The following is a 20698-nucleotide window of genomic DNA, read 5'->3' as shown; positions in this document are numbered from 1 at the left end:
GGTGACGGGCGCCTGGCTGGCGTTAACTGTCACCCACCAGAAGCCCCTTTGATCAAACTATTGATGACTTTCAGATATCGGACGGGGCCAGCATCATGCCTCTCCTCACCACTCAATACCTTCACTTCCTTGCACCGGCTGCTGCTGCTTTGCTGTTATTTCTGCTGCTGCTGCTGCTGTTATTGTTATTAATGCTGTTTCGTCTGCTGCTGACAGAACAGGAGAACATCTCTCTCCTCGATCCCTTCACACACCAAATATTTCCTGTTGGATAGTGTCTTCTTAGAGTGTGTGTGTGTGTGTGTGTGTGTGTGTGTGTGTGTGTGTGTGTGTGTGTGTGTGTGTGTGTGTGTGTGTGTACTCACCTATTTGTGCTTGCAGGATCGAGCATTGGCTCTTGGATCCCGCCTTTCCAGCCATCGGTTGTTTACAGTTCGTGTGTGTGTGTATGTGTGTGCGCGTGATATAATGAGAAACATACGTAATTGATGATAAAATCATTCTCTTGCCGCTATTGTTAATTAAAACAATACCCTATTGATGACTGATGGCAAAATCAATGTCTTGTTAATTTAGAAATCAATACTTTATTAATAATGAGATGATCAATGCTTTACTGACGAAGAGGACAATGTCTTACTGGTAATTAAATTATGCCTTATTAATGATGACGTCAATACCTTATTGAAATCAATGCCTTATTGATGGTGAAATTAATGTTTTCAGGGATGAAATTATTGCCTTATACTCCGTATAAGATACAATTCAACAGGTTCCCAGAATCCTCAGCATTAATGAATCTAGGAATCTCCTCTCACATTATATGATCGCTTAACCAATATTGAATTCCTTTAATGAGGTTCAGGTCTCCTTGGGGTAAATGCGGCATTGTTCGTGAGCCGTGATAAAACGGCTTGCGACAGGCTTTTAAGAAATCAATGACCTTGTTATCCTTGCTCGCGACGACACCTCGACGGCCATGTGTGTGTGTGTGTGTGTGTGTGTGTGTGTGTGTGTGTGTGTGTGTGTGTGTGTGTGTGTGTGTGTATGTGTGTGTGTGTGCTCACCAATTTGCGCCTGCAGGATCGAGCATTGACTCTTGGATCCCGCCTTTCTAGCCATCGGTTGTTTATAGCAATGACTCCTGTCCCATTTCCCTATCATATGTAGTTTTAAAATTATGAATAGAGTTTGCTTCCACAACCTGCTCCTTAAGTTCATTCCATTTTTCCACTACTCTCACGCTAAAAGAAAACTTCCTAACATCTCCGTGACTCAACTGAGTTTCCAGCTTCCACTTATGTCCCCTTGTTCTCTTAGTATTCCGTGTAAACATTTCGTCTATTTCCACTCAGGCAATTACCCTGATCATTTTATACGTTCCTATCATATCCCCCCTCTCTCTTCTTTTTTCTAGTGTCGTAAGGTTCAGTTCCTTCAGGCGCTCTTCATACCCCATCCCTCGTAACTCTGGGACGAGCCTCGTCGCAATCTTCTGAACCTTTTCCAGTTTCCTTATGTGTTTCCACAGGTGGGGACTCCAATATGGGACGGCATACTCTAAGACTGGTCTCACGTAGGCAGTGTAAAGCACCCTAAAAGCCTCCTCACTTGTGTTTCTGAATGTTCTAAATTCGCCAGTGTAGAGTACACTGCTGTCGTTATCCTATTTATATGTGCCTCAGGATTTAGATTAGGTGTTACGTTTACTCCCAGGTTTCTTTCTAGAATCGTCTCAGGTAAGCAGTTCCCATTCATCATGAACGGTCCCTTTGGTCTCCTAACACCTGATCCCATTTTCATAACTTTACATTTGCTCGTGTTGAACTAAAGTAGCCATTTCTCTGGCCTTCTCCGCAACCTGTTCAAGTCCTCCTGGAGGATCCTACAATCCTCATCTGTCACAACTCTTCGCATTAATTTTGCGTCATCCGCAAACATCGACATGTAGGATTCTACTACTGTAAATATGTCATTTACGTATATTAGAAATAGAATTGGACCCAGCACCGATCCTTGAGGTACTCCACTAAATACTGTTCGCCAGTCCGACTTCTCGCCCCTTACCGTTACTCTCGGGCTAAATTGATATATATACTTCCAGTTAGATAGTTCCTTACCCCATGCTAGGGCCTTCCGCTTACTCCTGCCTGCCTCTCAAGTTTGAATAGCAGTCTCATGTGCAGAACCGTATCAAAGGCTTTTTGGCAGTCCAGAAATATGCAGTCTGCCCATCCTTCTCTGTCCTGCCTTATCCTTGTTATTTTATCATAGAACTCCAAAAGGTCTGTTAGGCATGATTTCCCTTTCCAGAACCCATGTTGATGTTTGTTTATATACTTAATGCTCTCCAGGTGCTCAACAAGTCTTAGCCTTATTATTTTTTCAAGTATTTTACAGGTGATGCTTCTCAGTGATACGGGTCTGTAGTTAAGTGCCTCTTCCCTATCTCCTTTCTTGAAAATCGGTACGACATTTGCCTCCTTCCAGCAACTGGGCAATTCTCCCGACATAAGTGATTCATTAAAGATCATTACCAGAGGCACGCTGAGGGCCTGCGCTGCCTCCTTTAGTATCCACGGTGAAATTTTGTCTGGTCCAACCGCTTTAGTTGCATCCAGAGTTGTCAACTGTTTCATTACCTCCTCTACTGTCACCTCTATACCTGATAGTCTTTCATCTATGGTAATCTCTTCTAACAATGGGAGCTGCTCAGGCTTGTTTGTGAACACTCCATGGAAACTGGCATTCAGTGCCTCGCAGATTAGTTTGTCACTTTTCTGTTTTCCCTTAGTTTTGTCCATTGCTTGTTCACCGACATTTTTCTTCTTTTATGGCTATGTAGTAATTTAGGTTGTTTTTTCGCTTTGATCGCAATATCATTCTCATAATTTCTTTCCGATACTCTTCGTATGTTAATGTAATCGTTCCTAGCTCTGTTGCATCTAATCCTGTTGTCCTCTGTCCTTTGTCTTCTGTACTTCCTCCACTCCCGCCTGCTGGCCATTTTTGCTTCCTGATACTGTCTATTAAACCATGGGTTATTATATTCCCCTCTTACCTTTTTCCATTACTGTTGGCATAAATCTATCTTCGGCCTCCTGGCATTTCCGTGTGACTAGGTCCATCATATCTTGGACTGTTTTTCCTCTAATTTCTTCCTCTCACTGCACTTCTCCCAGATAGTCCCTTATCCTCCTGTAGTCCCCTCTTCTGTAGTCAACCCTCCTGTCCCAGACCTCTTGTCCCATGGTCGCAATTTTAGGTTCCATCATGTAGTCAATGACTAGGACACAATGATAATTAGCTCCTAGTGGTATTTCATGTTCCAAATTCTCGATGTCTTCTTTATTCTGGGTGAAAATCAGGTCTAATAGGCTCGGTGTATCCGCTCCTCTTTCCCTTGTGCCTTCCTTCACATGTTGTGTTAGGAAATTCCTGTCTATAACGTCTATTAATTTTGCTCCCCATGTTTCGTCCCCTCCATGGGGATTCCTTGATTCCCAATTGATCTCTCCATGATTTAGGTCCCCCATGACCAGCAGTTTCGCTCTCATTCTGTGGGCTAGTGTTGATGCCCTCTGCAGTACATCAATACATGCCTTGTTCTTGTCTTACCTTGCCTTGCCAATACATGCCATGTACTCACCTAGTTGTATATCCGGGGATTGAGTTCTGACTCTTTGGTCCCGCCTCTCAACTGTTAATCAACTGGTGTTAAGATTCCTGAGCCTACTGGGCTCTATCATATCTACATTTGAATCTGTGTATGGAGTCAACCTCCACCACATCATTGCCTAATGCATTCAGCCTGTTAACTACCCTGACACTGAAAAAGTTCTTTCTAACGTCCCTGTGACTAATTTGGGTACTCAGTTTCCACCTGTGTCCCTTTGTTCACGTTCCACCCGTGTTAAACAGTTTATCCTTATCAATCTTGTCAATTCCTCTGAGAATTTTATAGGTGGTGATCATGTCTCCCCTTACTCTTCTGTCTTGAGTATGCAGCCCCAGCATGGAGCCCGTACCTTGTTTAGGATAATCGTTTATAAATGAGTTTATTTATTTAGCATATCACTGCTTACTAGAACTCGCTTTTTTTAGTTAGATTAAAAACTCCCGTGGAAAATATTACAATGTAAAATAATTTCACTTCATATTCCTCTCCTTCATTTAACGCAGTCTCAATAAACCGACTGACACTACAAGAAATTATAATACAATATAATACATTTATTTATGCAGTAAATATTCTTCATAATTCCTTCCTTCCCTAATTTAATCTCAGATAAATAAAATATTTTACGTTCGGGGCTCCTACTGGAGTTGTGCGCATGCGTATTAGGACGAGGGAAGGAAAAGAAAGAGAGAGAGCAGCGTAAGGGTCTGGGGCTAGATTCACGAAAGCACTTACGCAAGCACTTACGAACCTGTACATCTTTCCTCAATCTTTGGCGGCTTTGTTTACAATTATTAAACAGTTAATCAGCTCCGAAGCACCAGGAGGCTGTTTATGACGATAACAACAGTTGATTGGCAAGTTTTCATGCTTGTAAACTGTTTAATAAATGTAACCAAAGCCGTCAAAGATTGAGGAAAGATGTACACGTTCGTAAGTGCTTGCGTAACTGCTTCGTGAATCTGGCCCCAGGTTCGCAAGTGCTTGCGTAAGTGTTTTCGTGAATCTGGCCCCTGGCTCGGACGCCATATTACTTGCTCCTACACCAGCCAGCAACGTCTCTTGCTTACTCCTACTCCTGCGAGAGCGACGCTATATTACTTTGGCAGATAGCAGCAGTGTCCTGGAAACTGGTTTATTACCAACCCGTAATCGACGTCCTTCCAGCACCAGCTGAAGACGGAGGATTGGCACTGTTCCCTTAATCAATGGACACTCGGCTCGGCAACTTTATTTCGAAAGTTGATTTCTTTATTGTTTTCTGTGATCACAGATAAACATGTAGGCTAGTTGTCCCTATGTCATATATATATATATATATATATATAACAACATAAACTTGTACGTTTCCTCTCTAGCAGTTTCCGTAATTTATTTAGGAAAATATATAAATTATTTCTTATGTGGAAGAATTCTGCGCTATCAGATATATCTATTATTTCTTATGTAGAAGAAGTCTGCAGTGTAATTGCCTTTCAGCTGCTGTTCGCACGTCGTGGGAGAAGATATGCTGCCCATCTTGCACGTGTTGCAAAATATCCTGCAGCAAAAAGTTGTAGTAGACGCGTAACCTCTCGATTACTCTTCTCGTATGTCTTACAGCTAAGCTGTTATCCTTTGTTATCAGTAGAAATACTAATAACTTAATTACATTAAATGATTTTTCCATTAAGATCACATTAACTAATCCCTTTATATTTGCCATCAATTATTTCATATTGCTATGGCGTATTGAGGTGAATTTACCTCGAGTTATTTCATTGCATAAATTCATATTCACAGTTTTATCTGTTGAAGAATCAGCATCGGATTATTGGTGCTGGGATGTAAGTGTATCTTAGCGCTTGTACTCCCCATTTTGTGTGAGAGAGAGTTTGACTCTTATTTCATGATAATCTTACGTGATAATCTTACATGATAATCTTACATGATAATCTTACATGATAATCTTACATGATAATCTTACATGATAATCTTACATGATAATCTTACATGATAATCTTACATGATAATCTTACATGATAATCTTACATGATAATCTTACATGATAATCTTACATGATAATCTTACATGATAATCTTACATGATTAAGATCCACAGGTACTAGTTCGTGGAGTTAATTTTCAATACACTTGCTCTTCTTAGTTTCTCACTTTTTCACAAAAAAGTGGTGCCATAAACTCGAATTCATCAATCAGCAATCGAATTCATCATTATTTAATTAAAATATTTAAGGCAGATATTTTGTACCCACAGGCGGGTACCAAGCGTCGCTCGGGGTCACTACACACTATCTTCATCACTGTAACCATCTTCACTACTCACTATATTCACCCCCCCCCTTCCTTCACTACACACAACTACCATCACTGTAACCATCTTCACTACTCACTATATTCCTCCTCTCCTTAACTACACACAACTACCATCACTGTAACCATCTTCACTGCTCACTATATTCCTCCTCTCCTTAACTACACACAACTACCATCACTGTAACCATCTTCACAGCTCACTATCATCACCGTCACCATCTTTATCAAACACAATGGCCATATCTGTAACCATCTACTCTACGAACGACCGTCCTCATCACTCCACACTTAGTGGAAGTTTGGTCATGGAGCAGAAATTTGTCTTTCTGAATTCCCCTTTTGGCTTGTCTTTTCCCCTTCAACTTCCCAACTCTTCACCCACTTCCCTCAACCTTCACCTCCCTTCCTTCACCTCCCTTCATCACCTTTCTTCTCCTTCATTGCATTACCTCTCTTTCATTACCTTCGCTACCGGTGACTATCTTCGATTTGTCATTTTCCCTTACCCCCCCCCCTCTCCCTCACCATCTTTCTTAACCCCTCACCATCTTCCTTAGCCTTTTGTACCCTTCTCCACCTTCCTTACTCTTCACTTCCCTGCCCTTCACCACCTTCCCTACCCTTCACCACCTTCCCTACCCTTCACCACCTTCCCTACCCTTCACCACCTTCCCTACCCTTCACCACCTTCCCTACCCTTCACCACCTTCCCTACCCTTCACCACCTTCCCTACCCTTCACAACCTTCCCTACCCTTCACCACCTTCCCTGCCCTTCACCACCTTCCCTACCCTTCACCACCTTCCCTACCCTTCACCACCTTCCCTACCCTTCACAACCTTCCCTACCCTTCACCACCTTCCCTGCCCTTCACCACCTTCCCTACCCTTCACAACCTTCCCTACCCTTCACCACCTTCCCTGCCCTTCACCACCTTCCCTACCCTTCACAACCTTCCCTACCCTTCACCACCTTCCCTACCCTTCACCACCTTCCCTACCCTTCACCACCTTCCCTACCCTTCACAACCTTCCCTACCCTTCACCACCTTCCCTGCCCTTCACCACCTTCCCTACCCTTCACCACTTTCCCTACCCTTCACAACCTTCCCTACCCTTCACCACTTTCCCTACCCTTCACCACCTTCCCTACCCTTCACCACTTTCCCTACCCTTCACCACCTTCCCTACCCTTCACCACCTTCCCTACCCTTCACAACCTTCCCTACCCTTCACCACCTTCCCTACCCTTCACCACTTTCCCTACCCTTCACAACCTTCCCTACCCTTCACCACTTTCCCTACCCTTCACCACCTTCCCTACCCTTCACCACCTTCCCTACCCTTCACCACCTTCCCTACCCTTCACCACCTTCCCTACCCTTCACCACCTTCCCTACCCTTCACAACCTTCCCTACCCTTCACCACTTTCCCTACCCTTCACCACCTTCCCTACCCTTCACCACCTTCCCTACCCTTCACAACCTTCCCTACCCTTCACAACCTTCCCTACCCTTCACCACCTTCCCTACCCTTCACAACCTTCCCTACCCTTCACCACCTTCCCTACCCTTCACAACCTTCCCTACCCTTCACCACCTTCCCTACCCTTCACCACCTTCCCTACCCTTCACCCCCTTCCCTACCCTTCACCACCTTCCCCTTATCACCGTAACAGTACTCAGTACCCAATGTCTTCATCAATAAACCTCATAAGACAAACATAATAATTTTAAAACAATAACGTGTCCGTGATTGTAAGTGAGGATTGAGTCTGGTATTTAGCGATTACATATTATTGTATTTTACACGGGGGAACTCCTGAACCACCTACGACCAGCCCCGAATAACCACTCGTCACACTGCAAAGTTTGGTGAGGCTACCCACAAGCATCTGATCTACAGCACCGAACAGACAGACGCTTTTATGTTATACTAGATGGTGCCTGTATTCCGTTGCCTTTTGTGTAGCGGGATATGTATTATGTATTTCATATGTATTGACGTGTGGTGTGTGTTACTTGGCTCGTAACTCCCCTACCCACCTCTCTCTCAGCTCCTCCCTCTCCCCACCACCTCTCTCAACTCCCCCCCCCCTCCCCACCCCTCAGCTCACGACCCTGCTCTCATCCTATTAGTAATCATCGCAAACTTTCCCCCAAAAATCCTGAGAGCTGATTCATTATACGCCCTCGGGAACCCAACCAGAGGAACCAAAAAAAAATGGAATATGTATTTCGAATCCCAAAAGTTTTCGCTAACATCAGTTCTCCTTCAAAACGCAAATATTACTTACCTTTTCAACAGGGGAAGGAAATAGAGGGGGAAAAGCCGCAATGATAAGCTCCACAGGAGGTAATACCCCGCTAAATTTTCGCTGGCCAAAAAAGTATGTCTAATTAGCGAATTTCCGGGTGATAGAGAAGAGGTGTTTCTAGGGGGGGGGGGGTTTAGGGGGGTTTAGGGGGGTTTAGGGGGGGGTTTAGGGGGGGGGGGTTTAGGGGGGGTTTAGGGGGGGTTTAGGGGGGGGTTTAGGGGGGTTTAGGGGGCGCTGGTTCGCTGTTGCTGTTCATCTTGCAGTAGCAGTGGCTGCTGTTACAAGTGTTGCTACTGTTGCTGTTCATCTTGCAGTAGCAGTGGCTGCTGTTACAAGTGTTGCTACTGTTGATGTTCATCTTGCAGTAGCAGTGGCTGCTGTTACAAGTGTTGCTACTGTTGATGTTCATCTTGCAGTAGCAGTGGCTGCTGTTACAAGTGTTGCTACTGTTGATGTTCATCTTGCAGTAGCAGTGGCTGCTGTTACAAGTGTTGCTACTGTTGATGTTCATCTTGCAGTAGCAGTGGCTGCTGTTACAAGTGTTGCTACTGTTGATGTTCATCTTGCAGTAGCAGTGGCTGCTGTTACAAGTGTTGCTACTGTTGATGTTCATCTTGCAGTAGCAGTGGCTGCTGTTACAAGTGTTGCTACTGTTGATGTTCATCTTGCAGTAGCAGTGGCTGCTGTTACAAGTGTTGCTACTGTTGATGTTCATCTTGCAGTAGCAGTGGCTGCTGTTACAAGTGTTGCTACTGTTGATGTTCATCTTGCAGTAGCAGTGGCTGCTGTTACAAGTGTTGCTACTGTTGATGTTCATCTTGCAGTAGCAGTGGCTGCTGTTACAAGTGTTGCTACTGTTGATGTTCATCTTGCAGTAGCAGTGGCTGCTGTTACAAGTGTTGCTACTGTTGATGTTCATCTTGCAGTAGCAGTGGCTGCTGTTACAAGTGTTGCTACTGTTGATGTTCATCTTGCAGTAGCAGTGGCTGCTGTTACAAGTGTTGCTACTGTTGATGTTCATGTATTCATCTTGATGATGATGCTGCTATTGCTGCTGTTTTTTTCTTTGTTGTTGATGATCCTCTTGTTTCTTCCACTTTTCTGTGGCTGTTGCTGCTGCTGCTGCTGCTGTTTTCTCTGGTGCTACTGCGGTTGCTTCCTCTGCTGATGCTTCCTCTGCTGTTCCTTCCTCTCCTGTTGCTTCCTCTGCTGCTGCTTCCTCTGCTGCTGCTTCCTCTGCTGCTGCTTCCTCTGCTGCTGCTTCCTCTGCTGCTGCTTCCTCTGCTGATGTTTTCTCTGCTGTTCCTTCCTCTCCTGCTGCTTCCTCTGCTGCTGCTTCCTCTGCTGTTCCTTCCTCTCCTGTTGCTTCCTCTGCTGTTCCTTCCTCTCCTGTTGCTTCCTCTGCTGTTCCTTCCTCTGCTGTTCTTTCCTCTCCTGTTGCTTCCTCTGCTGTTCCTTCCTCTGCTGTTGAGGAAGGAACATGCAGAGCATTGCAGAGTATGCAAGAGCAGTAGCTGTTGCATACTCTGCCGCAAAATACAGCAACTGCTTCCTCTGCTGCTAATTCTATAGCGTCCGCTGCTGTTGCTGCTGCTTCCTCTGGTCTACCTGCTTCCTCTGGTCTACCTGCTTCCTCTGGTCTACCTGCTTCCTCTGGTCTACCTGCTTCCTCTGGTCTACCTGCTTCCTCTGGTCTACCTGCTTCCTCTGGTCTACCTGCTTCCTCTGGTCTACCTGCTTCTGCTGCTAACTGGAATGTGGGGAAAAGGCCCCCCCCCATCCTCCCCCCTTGTTCCCATAATTGTACACTGGCCTCATCATGATTTAGATAATTATCCACACGCTAAAAGCGATAACAAATAAAAAAAGGCATTTGGGTTATTTATTTCCATTTAAAAGAGGCATTTGCAGTGGATATATTATTTAGGTGAAAAGATCTCCAATTAAGAAAGGTCGCGTTCGCTGTCTTCATTCAATAGGGTGGACGGAAGAGCGACGGTTTCGCTTCATGCGGGTCGGAGTTCAATCCCCGCGACCGTCCACAAGTGGTTAGGTACCATTCCTTCCCTCCGTCCCATCCTAAATCCTTTATCCTGATCCCCGTTCTCAGTGTTATATAGTCGTTATGGCTTGGCACTTTCCCCAGATCATTCCCTCCCTCCCGCGACGACTATAGTGTCGTTATATATATATATATATATATATATATATATATATATATATATATATATATATATATATATATATATATATATATATATATATATATATATATATATATATATATATATATATAAACAGATATACATATATTTCAATGTTGCAAAACCTTCACATTTGCATGAAATTTCCCAATAAAAATCCAGATGATATTAAAAGCTTAACTGTGTTAAATAATTAATTAACCAATTAATTATTAACCCTAAAGTTGCGGAATTATTATGTTTAGCCTCTCCTTAATTCTCTATATTTTTTTACGCATTTATAGAGAAAATACGACAGCTGGGTTAGGGAAAATTTGCGCCCACGGCTCCCGGAAACAAAATAAAAAATAGAAATTTCCCCTGAAAAAAATGTGTTTCTGTAAAATTATGCTAAAAAATAATAAAAAAATTACGTCAACAAATTTTGTTTCCATAATTTGCATGTGAGGGAGTGGGGAGGGGAGGGGGTAGAGGAAGGAGGCCTGGTCGACGACCGGGCCGCGGGGTCGCTGAGCTCCGAAATCATCTCAAGGTAACAAGGCAAGGAGGTGTTCCCTGGAACAGACAACACAATACAATTTCAAAATCAAATGTTGTCTTATAAAGTTAAAAAGAAAAGCATTATTATTATTTGGGAAATAAAATATAATTCAATATTTGCTTCAATATGGGTGTAGGTCTCTCAGTGGCTTCCTGGTGTGTGGTTGGTATCGCCAAGTAGCAGTCACACATGATAGCACTCACACCAGGTAGCCCACATTCTCTCCCCTCAAGAAGAGGGAAAGGAACCAGGGAACCTCAGCCTCCAACCCAGCAATCCCAGAGGGGAGTGGGGAACCCCAAACCAGCAATTCAGGAACCCCAGAGGGGACTGCAACACCCCCAGCCCACCACCCCATAGGAGCCCACCCCACCCCAAGCACAAACCCTCCCTTTCCCCCTACACAATGCTCACTATACCACCCAAATCCTCCCTCTTCCCTTAGCCCGAGTACCCCCTGCCTCCCTATTCCCTGGTCTTCTTCCTGTCCTAAGCAGGCCTGGGCAAGATCTAAGCCTTCCATCCCTCTCCCCACCTCCCCCCGAACCCCTTGTAACTACCCCACAGAAGGATGAGACTACCCAGTTAGCCCTGCCCATGGAACGGCTTCCTACACTAGTGGGGAGGGAGTGTGAAAATGGATATAGGAACGTGAGCTTCAAGGTAATGTACTTAAACATCGATGGGATTACTAACAAAGCAAATGATCTGGCGGAAAGGCTGCAGGAAGATAACCCACATGTAATAGGACTCACAGAAACAAAATTATCAGGCTTCATAACAACTGCAGTGTTTCCACAGGACTACTATATAGTAAGGAAAGAGAGGAAAGGGAAACAAGGAGGTGGAGGAGGAGGGGGCCCTGCTGATGAGGAAGGACTGGAGTTTTGAAGAGATGGAATTCCGGGCTGTGAAGGATTCAGAGATTAAATAAAAGGAACTATGACAATGGGTGAACCTAAGATAATAGTAGCAGTCATTTACAACCCTCCACTAAATGACTGAAGACCAAGACAGGAGTTCGATAGGAACAATATGACAACCATTAATTTAATAGAGAGAGCAGCATCAGCTGCCAGCAGGAATGGATCCAGACTCTTAATCATTGGCGACTTCAACCATGGAAAGATAGACTGTAAGATAGACTGGGAGAATGGGGAACCACATGGAGGTGCAGATACATGGAGAGCTAAACTCTTGGAAGTGGCAAGAAGAAACTTTCTGAGCCAACATGTCAAGGGATCCACAAGAATGAAAGGCAATGACGAACCAGTTACACTCGACCTGACAGTCACCTTGAAGGAGTCAGAAATAAAGGAAATAAAATTTGAAGCCCCCATGGGAATTAGTGACCAAAGTGTATTGATATTTGAGTATCTGGTGGAGGTAGGGATAACCTATCCTAGGAAGTGATCGGAAGATAAAAGACTAATTTACTGGAGAGGAAAATATGTCGAGATGAGGAACTTCGTGATGGGAAACAGAAAGCAGAGAAAAGACTGTGCAGGATATGATGAACTACGTCACTCAGAAATGCCAGGGAGCTGCTGACAGGTTTATCCCAGCCCAAAAGGAGAAAAATGAAAAATAACAGAAGACCCCATAGTTCAATCAGGAATATAAGGTAGCAAAGCAATTGAGTACAAGAACATGGAGAAACTATACGAATAACAGAACACCAAAGAGCAGGGAAAGATACTAGAGGGCCAGGAATGAGTACCTCAGAGTGAGGAGAGAAGCAGAGAGACAGTATGAAAATGACAAGGCGAGTAAAGCCAAGACCCAACCAAAACTGCTCCACAACCTCATAAGGAGGAAAACAACAGTGAAGGAACAAGTGATGAAACTGAGAAAAGGGCAGAACTGATACACAGAGAATGACAAGGAGGTGTGTGAAGAACTCAACAAGAGATTCCAGGAGGTCTTCACAATAGAACAAGGAGAAGCCCCTGCACTAAATGAGGAAGAAGCAAACCAAGCAGCTTTTGTTGAATTTTACCTTACCAGTGATGAAGTCAAAAGGAATCTGTTGGAGCTGAATGTGACAATGGCTGTTGAGCCTGACAGAATCTCACCATGGATACTAAAAGAAGGTGCAGAAGCACTAAGTGTGCCACCCTCTATGGTGTATAACAAGTCACTGGAAACAGGAGACCTAACGGAAAGATGGAAGACAGCTAATGTAGTCCCTATATACAAAAAGGGTGACAGGCAAGAGGCACTGAACTACAGGCCAGTTTCCCTAACTTATATACCATGCAAGGTGATGGAGAAGATCGTGTGTAAAAGGCTCGTAGAACATCTGGAGGGAAATAGCTTTGTAACACACCACCAGCATGGGTTCAGAGATGGTAAATCGTAAAGGCTTAATATGATCAATAATTTGATCGATTATTTGATCAATGATCAATTACTAATATGATCAAGCAACACAAATTAGGCAAGAAAGAGAAAGGTGGGCAGACTGCATTTTCTGGGATTGTCAAAAAGCCTTTGACACAATACCCCATAAAAGGCTGTAACAAAAGTTGAAGCAACAAACAGGATTAAATGTAAGGTGCTCCAGTGGATAAGAGAGTATCTAAGTAACAGGAAACAGCGAGTAACTTTGAGGGGGGGAGGGGAGACATCAGAGTGGCGAGATGTTACCAGCGGAGTCCCACAGGGCTCTGTACTTGGACCCATCCTGTTTCTAATATACGTAAACGATCTTCCAGATGATATGCGGCATATGCTAGATTGGCCAATATAAGAACTGCCTTTAGAAGTTTGCGTAAGGAAACATTCAGGACCCTGTATACCGAGGACCCTGTATAGGGGCCTCGTAGCCTGGTGGATAGCGCGCAGGACTCGTAATTCTGTGGCGCGGGTTCGATTCCCGCACGAGGCAGAAACAAATGGGCAAAGTTTCTTTCACCTTGAATGCCCCTGTTACCTAGCAGTAAATAGGTACCTGGGAGTTAGTCAGCTGTCACGGGCTGCTTTCTGGGGGTGGAGGCCTGGTCGAGGACCGGGCCGCGGGGACACTAAAGCCCCGAAATCATCTCAAGATAACCGTTTATGTCACACCAATGCTGGAGAATGCAGCTCCAAACTGGCGTCCATACCTAGTTAAACAGAAAACAAATTAGAAAAGATTTAGCGGTATGCCACCAGACTCGTTCCAGAACTGAGAGGTCTGAACTACGAGGAAAGGCTAAGGGAGCTAAACATCACGTCCCTGAAAGACAGAAGAGAAAGCGGTAGATATGATAACCACCTACAAAATTCTCAGAGGAATTGATCGGGTGGACAAAGACAAACTCTTTAGCACGGGTGGGACACGAACAAGGGGACACAGGTGGAGACTGAGTACCCAAATGAGCCACAGAGACATTAGAAAGAATTTCTTCAGTGTCAGAATAGTTAACAAATGGAATGCATTAAGTAATAATGTGGTGGAGGCTGACTCCATAGTTTCAAATGTAGATATGACAGAGCCCAGTAGGCTCAGGAATCTGTACACCAGTTGATTGACAGTTGAGAGGCGGGACCAAAGAGCCAAAACTCAACCCCCTGAACCACAACTAGGCGATTACAACCAGATGAGTACACCAGGTAGCATCTCCATCATTATCAACCTCTAATGATTCAACTTGTCACAGTGCCAGCGTGCCATTCAAACATGAAGCATTGTTCTTATGCTGTATCATATATACATCCAAAACTACCATACAGTGTATTTGTGTTATCATAATAACTAGCGTTATTATATATATATATATATATATATATATATATATATATATATATATATATATGAATTATGCTGACAAATATATATATATATATATATATATATATATATATATATATATATATATATATATATATATATATATATATATATATATATATATATATATATATATATTTAGTTCTGGACAATGTTCAGGACTAAAGTCCTCGTACTTGATGGTTGGTCAATATGCTCTTGATGTGGCCTTAATAACCCTCCAGAGACTGACTATAACCTGCGATCCAACACGAAATCTAAGGGGATTAATTATTCTTTTTGTTTAATAACCACAGAAACCTTCCTGAGGACTGGAGGCGCAGGATTACCACTAAATATTATTCCAGTGTCCAGCCCGTCTCACAGTCATCTGTCTATCATTCAGCCATTTGTCCATCTCACAGTCATCTGTCTGTCTCCTCGAGACAAATTAAATCGCTCCCAGTCACATTTATCACCTCAGAACGCACCAATACAATAATCTGTCACTCGCACGTGGCTTGAATTTCCAAGGGCCCCCAGCACAAGCGGATCCGGTTCCTTCATTTCAACCCCCTCCTCGACTCACCACTTACGTCTCACCCAAACCCTTCGACTCACCTCCAACGAGTCAAGTCCATCAGAACCAGAACTTGGGTTTCAGTCATGCTGTGTCTGGGGGTGAATGTCTTGCCCACACCTGCAATGGGGGGGCAGGGGACATCAACCGGACCAGACCTGCAAGAGGGCGGGGGGACATCAGCCCGCCCAGACCCGAATTGCAGGGATTTCTGGCATTCCAACACCCACCAACTGGCCGACGCAGACCCCCAGTTCACATCCAATAAAACCGGATGATTGTTTCTCGCTTTCACGACGGCTACAACTCTCCTGGATTTTCCAGCAACCCGTCCACAGGATACTCTCGTCTAAGCTGTGGTCGACTTCACCGACCTGTCTACAGGCCATTCTCGTCCAAGCCGCGGCCGACCCCAAAGACGCACTCATAAATGTTAAAGTATTGTGAATTCTTAACCGTTTCTTACACACACACACACACACACACACACACACACACACACACACACACACACACACACACACACACACACACACACACACACACACACACACACGTTAGCATTTAGTGTATAGTTAGGTCTAGCTTAGGTTAGGCTAGATGTATGAATTATGCTGACAATTATTTGTGTTTGTAGTATCTTCGTGAAACAGAGAAGTGATCTGAACAGAGTGAAGCAATGACTGAGAAAGGTTCGAACGTGATCACTTGAGAGTGGCAGTCAGTACTCACAACCAAATGCCAAATTCTCTTTTATCAAGCTCTCACACCACGTGTTTATGAATAAAAAATATCTAACACCCGACTTACAACGGACGAAGGTTGAAGATTTCTCGAACAGTGCTTCGCTTATGTCCTCGGTTCGAATCCCACCTCGGTAAATGCAAATACAAAATTATTGGTAAAAGAACCTAAACACCTAACTTAACCTAATGTAAATTGCCAGAGAACATGTTTCTAGACCGAGAACATCATTAGCCAGAATGAGACAATCAACCATGGCTGTGAGGCGATGCAACCTGCGACCAAGGCATTGCCAGGGTCGCAGGTTCGAGCCCATCTCAAAGCTCCAGTGGATTTTCTCATATATATATATATATATATATATATATATATATATATATATATATATATATATATATATATATATATATATATATATATATATATATATCATGTTAGTATGATTTTGTGTGTGCATTAACGGGATATGCAGGCGGAGAGGTGATCAACACACTGCCAAAGGAATTGAATTCCCCTATCAAGGGAAAGCGCAAAGCCATTACGACCCAGTGCTATATGGCACTGGGAATGGATTAGGATTTGGGTTGGGATGGGGTTTAAGGAAGGAATAGTGCCCAACCACTTTATGGTCGGGGGATTGAACGCCGACCTGCATGATGCGAGACTGTCGCTCTACCGTCCAGGCCAAGTGGTTGAGCTACTGTCCAAGGAGTGACAATATTATTATATATGAAAAGTAAAAACTATTTTTGCCTCTCCATTGGTTCGCTAAAATTCAAAACCCCATATAAGGATTTTGAATATATATATATATATATATATATATATATATATATATATATATATATATATATATATATATATATATATATATATATATATATTTATATGTTATGTTATTTACTAGGTGTGGTAATTGGTCTTTCCCATTATATACAACTACAACAATTAGCAACAATGAAAATAAACTAGGCAATTTAATCTTCACGTGACACTACAAATGTATAAAGACTTAAATATTAAATATCAACATAGCTGTTGGAAAGTTTCAACGAATGAATGAAAAAATTCCAACAAAATTTCGACTTAAATATTAAAGAACACCACCAAACGTAAGAAAATTCTGAGGCCATACGATAGGATCGAACCTGCGTTTCTGGACAAATCCACAAGGGCCGTGACGAGAATTCGAACCTGCGTCCGGGTTAAAAAAGAGTATTTTTTTCAGTAAAATACTGAAAATAAAAAATAGAGTAAAATTTAAGAGTAAAATTTCTGGATTTTCCAGTCATACTACCAATTAAACAGGGGCGCAGATTTGACCACATTATATAAACATTATATTCTCAAAATAAACATTCTTCGTGATTTCATAGTGCAGCATTAAACCTAATAATTACAAGTCAGGTGTGTCATATATGTTAAAAAAAAGTGCTATACCCGTAAACTTAGTCAATAAAAATTCAGGTTTAACCTGCAGAGGAAATTAGATGAATTACAATTTCAAGATTCAGATTGCAAAGTCACAAATTTTACGAGACGTGATTGGCCACCTTTGTTGACATTTCACTAACGGGGGATATTCCTTTATTTTTTGGGGATCATTCCTTCTAGCACTAGCTGCTATCTCAGGTGAGACGCTATCATATATTCCAGCTGCCATCTTGGTTGGGGGATCAGGACATATCAGTTTTGACACCCCGGGTGCCATTTCCGTTGACACTCCTTACTGCTATCTAAGATGACACTATGAAATCTTCGTGACACTGCAGCTGTCATCTCAGTTGACACGTCAGCTGCCGTCCAATATTCACTGATAGCGTCGCTGAGCTGACAGCCTCAGCAAAGCATTATCTCAAAACGACCTCTACGGGCTCACCATAGCCCGTGTTACTTGGAACTTTTTGTTCCAGGTAGCGAATCTTTAACAACATCAAAACGACCACCATCAGACTACTACCACCACCACCACCACCACCACCACTACCACCAGTACCACCACCACTACCACCACTACCAATCATACTTCCACTACTACTGCTAATATTACTAGTAACAATATTATTGTAACTAATTGTATCACAGTTTGCACAGGTGAACTTTGATATAAAATGACAGGTGGAGACCAAGAGTACAAGAGGGAAGACTAGGTGACCAGGTGTGTGACCAGGTGTGTGACCAGGTGTGTGACCAGGTGTGGAACCAGGTGTGTGACCAGGTGTGGGACCGGGTGAGACTAATGTCACAGGGAGGAGGGGGAGGTGAATGCGGTGGAGGAGGGGTTTGGGGGGGGTGGTGTGGGGGTTTGGGGCCGCTCCATAACCTCAATTACATGACAGTGGCCCGATAGGGTGACAGCGGCCCGACAGGGTGACAGCGGGCCGACAATACGACACGTCATCAACGACTGATGACCCAGGTAAAGGCTGCCCATGATAGCCGGGATTACTTTGCCTGATTACCTCTACGGCAGAGCTTGGCCCGGTAACTTAATGTAATCATGAGAGCGCTCCCTAGTTTGTCATGCTGGGGGCTACCAGGATGGGCCACGATGACTGTCTAACGGACGATGTATTTCTCGTGTGGTAGGCTGGTTATACGTGTGTATGTGTACGCGCGTGCGTGTGTATTCACCTAGAGTGTACTCACCTAGTTGTGTTTGCGGGGGTTGAGCTCTGGCTCTTTGGTCCCGCCTCTCAACCGTCAATCAACAGGTGTACAGATTCCTGAGCCTATCGGGCTCTGTCATATCTACACTTGAAACTGTGTATGGAGTCAGCCTCCACCACATCACTTCCTAATGCATAATGTGTGTGTGTGTGTGGATACTCACCTAGTTGTGTTTGCGGGGGTTGAGCTCTGGCTCTTTGGTCCCGCCTCTCAACCGTCAATCAACTGATGTACAGGTTCCTGAGCCTACTGGGCTCTGTCATATCTACATTTGAAACTGTGTATGGAGTCAGCCTCCACCACATCACTTCCTAGTGCATTCCATTTACTAACTACTCTGACACTGAAAAAGTTCTTTCTAATGTCTCTGGGTGTGTGTGTGTGTGTGTGTGTGTGTGTGTGTGTGTGTGTGTGTGTGTGTGTGTGTGTGTGTGTGTGTGTGTGTGTGTGTGTGTTTTGGTGTGTAATCAGGGCACCTAAAGGTAATAATTATATCTGCCAACCTTTTAAAGGGCGATGCCTTTATGCAATTATCTGGCTCTTGGGGTTGTTACATTACTAGATAAAGCCTTGTTTCCTGGGCCCCCCTTTTCTTTAGGCACTGATCTCTATTACATTGCACTTACAAGGGTTAAACTCTAGCAGCCACTTTTCAGATAACTGTTTAAGTTTATCCACATCGTCCTCCAGATCCTCATTACTGCTAATGGTAGTACTTTTACTCATGTCAGGAATAAGACGAGTCCAAGTACTGAACCCTGAAGGACTCATTCAAACTCATTGCATTTAATTACTTTTGGGTTTCTACTACTCATTGGAGCACTTCTACCGTTACACCCAAGTGTTTCTGCTTCTTGCAGACTCGTCTCCAGGAAGGTACAATGACAAGGGCTTTCTGGCAGGCTAATACTTGGCAGCCTACCCACCATTCTCCTCTGTGATCACCGTTCAGGCATAGAATGTTTCAAGGTTGGCGGGGCTGCTGGGCTTATCTTGTACCCAAGCGTGCTGCTGCTTCTTGTCTCACTACCAAGATATAGTTCTCGATACTTGCATAATCTTGAGTGTCTCTCGTCACCCTGCACAGTGGGTTAATATACTGCCGTGTAAGAGTCTCAACCTCCAACCTCTATAGTCTCCGAGCCTCCAGCTTCCCTCAACCTCCACTATTTCTACCTTTCCATCACTTTCCACCACCCACATACCTAATTTCCACCATCAAGAATATGGGGTGAGCATAATTTTGGTTGTATATAACGCTCGTAAGGCTCCTTTGTGTGTGTGTGTGTGTGTGTGTGTGTGTGTGTAATTACCTAAGTGCAGTTACAGGATGAGAGCTACGCTCGTGGTGTCCCGTCTTCCCAGCACTCTTCATCATATAACGCTTTGAAACTACGTGTGTGTGTGTGTGTGTGTGTGTGTGTGTGTGTGTGTGTGTGTGTGTGTGTGTGTGTGTGTGTGTGTGTGCGTGTGTGTGTGTGTGTGCGCGTGTGTGTGTGGCAGGAGAGCAACAGGTTGCACATGCACAGTTGCAAGCCTGCACCACAAAGCCGCGTATCTCTTATCGCTGCTTCACGCTCCTGCTCCAGGTTTGGACACAGAGCTCCGTTGCCTTGACAACAGCCATAATGTATTAAACCTCCCCTGGCGTTGTCTTGACAACGGATGTACTGTCATACATATCCCCTGAGGTGGACCTAACCAGGGGAGGGCCCCTTAATGTTTAAACATCCCCTGAGGTGGACCTAACCAGGGGAGGGGCCCCTTAATGTTTAAACATCCCCTGAAGTGAACCTAACCAGGGGGCCTTGATATTTAAACATCCCCTAAGATAACCCCTTAATGTTTAAACATCCCCTGAGGTGGCCCCTTAATGTTTAAACATCCCCTGTGG

The 20698-nt window shown here is 43.9% G+C and overlaps 3 protein-coding genes across 3 annotated transcripts in view; all 3 read right to left on the bottom strand.

The window, feature by feature from the left end:
• LOC123764756 (agrin) overlaps window positions 1–20698 on the bottom strand; it is a 251287-nt gene that overhangs the window by 179967 nt on the left and 50622 nt on the right. The window lies entirely within an intron of this gene.
• On the bottom strand, window positions 8526–9281 carry LOC138351076 (ras guanine nucleotide exchange factor E-like). Its single transcript, XM_069302702.1, has one exon. The coding sequence runs from the start codon at window positions 9279–9281 to the stop codon at window positions 8526–8528; it is 756 nt and encodes a 251-aa protein (XP_069158803.1).
• On the bottom strand, window positions 9357–10091 carry LOC138351075 (sperm acrosomal protein FSA-ACR.1-like). Its single transcript, XM_069302701.1, has one exon. It carries the CDS (start codon window positions 10089–10091, stop codon window positions 9357–9359), a length of 735 nt encoding a protein of 244 aa, XP_069158802.1.

The sequence above is a fragment of the Procambarus clarkii genome, chromosome 48, assembly GCF_040958095.1.
Source record: "Procambarus clarkii isolate CNS0578487 chromosome 48, FALCON_Pclarkii_2.0, whole genome shotgun sequence".
NCBI lineage: Eukaryota > Metazoa > Arthropoda > Malacostraca > Decapoda > Cambaridae > Procambarus > Procambarus clarkii.
This window is presented reverse-complemented; position numbering and strand designations above follow the sequence as displayed.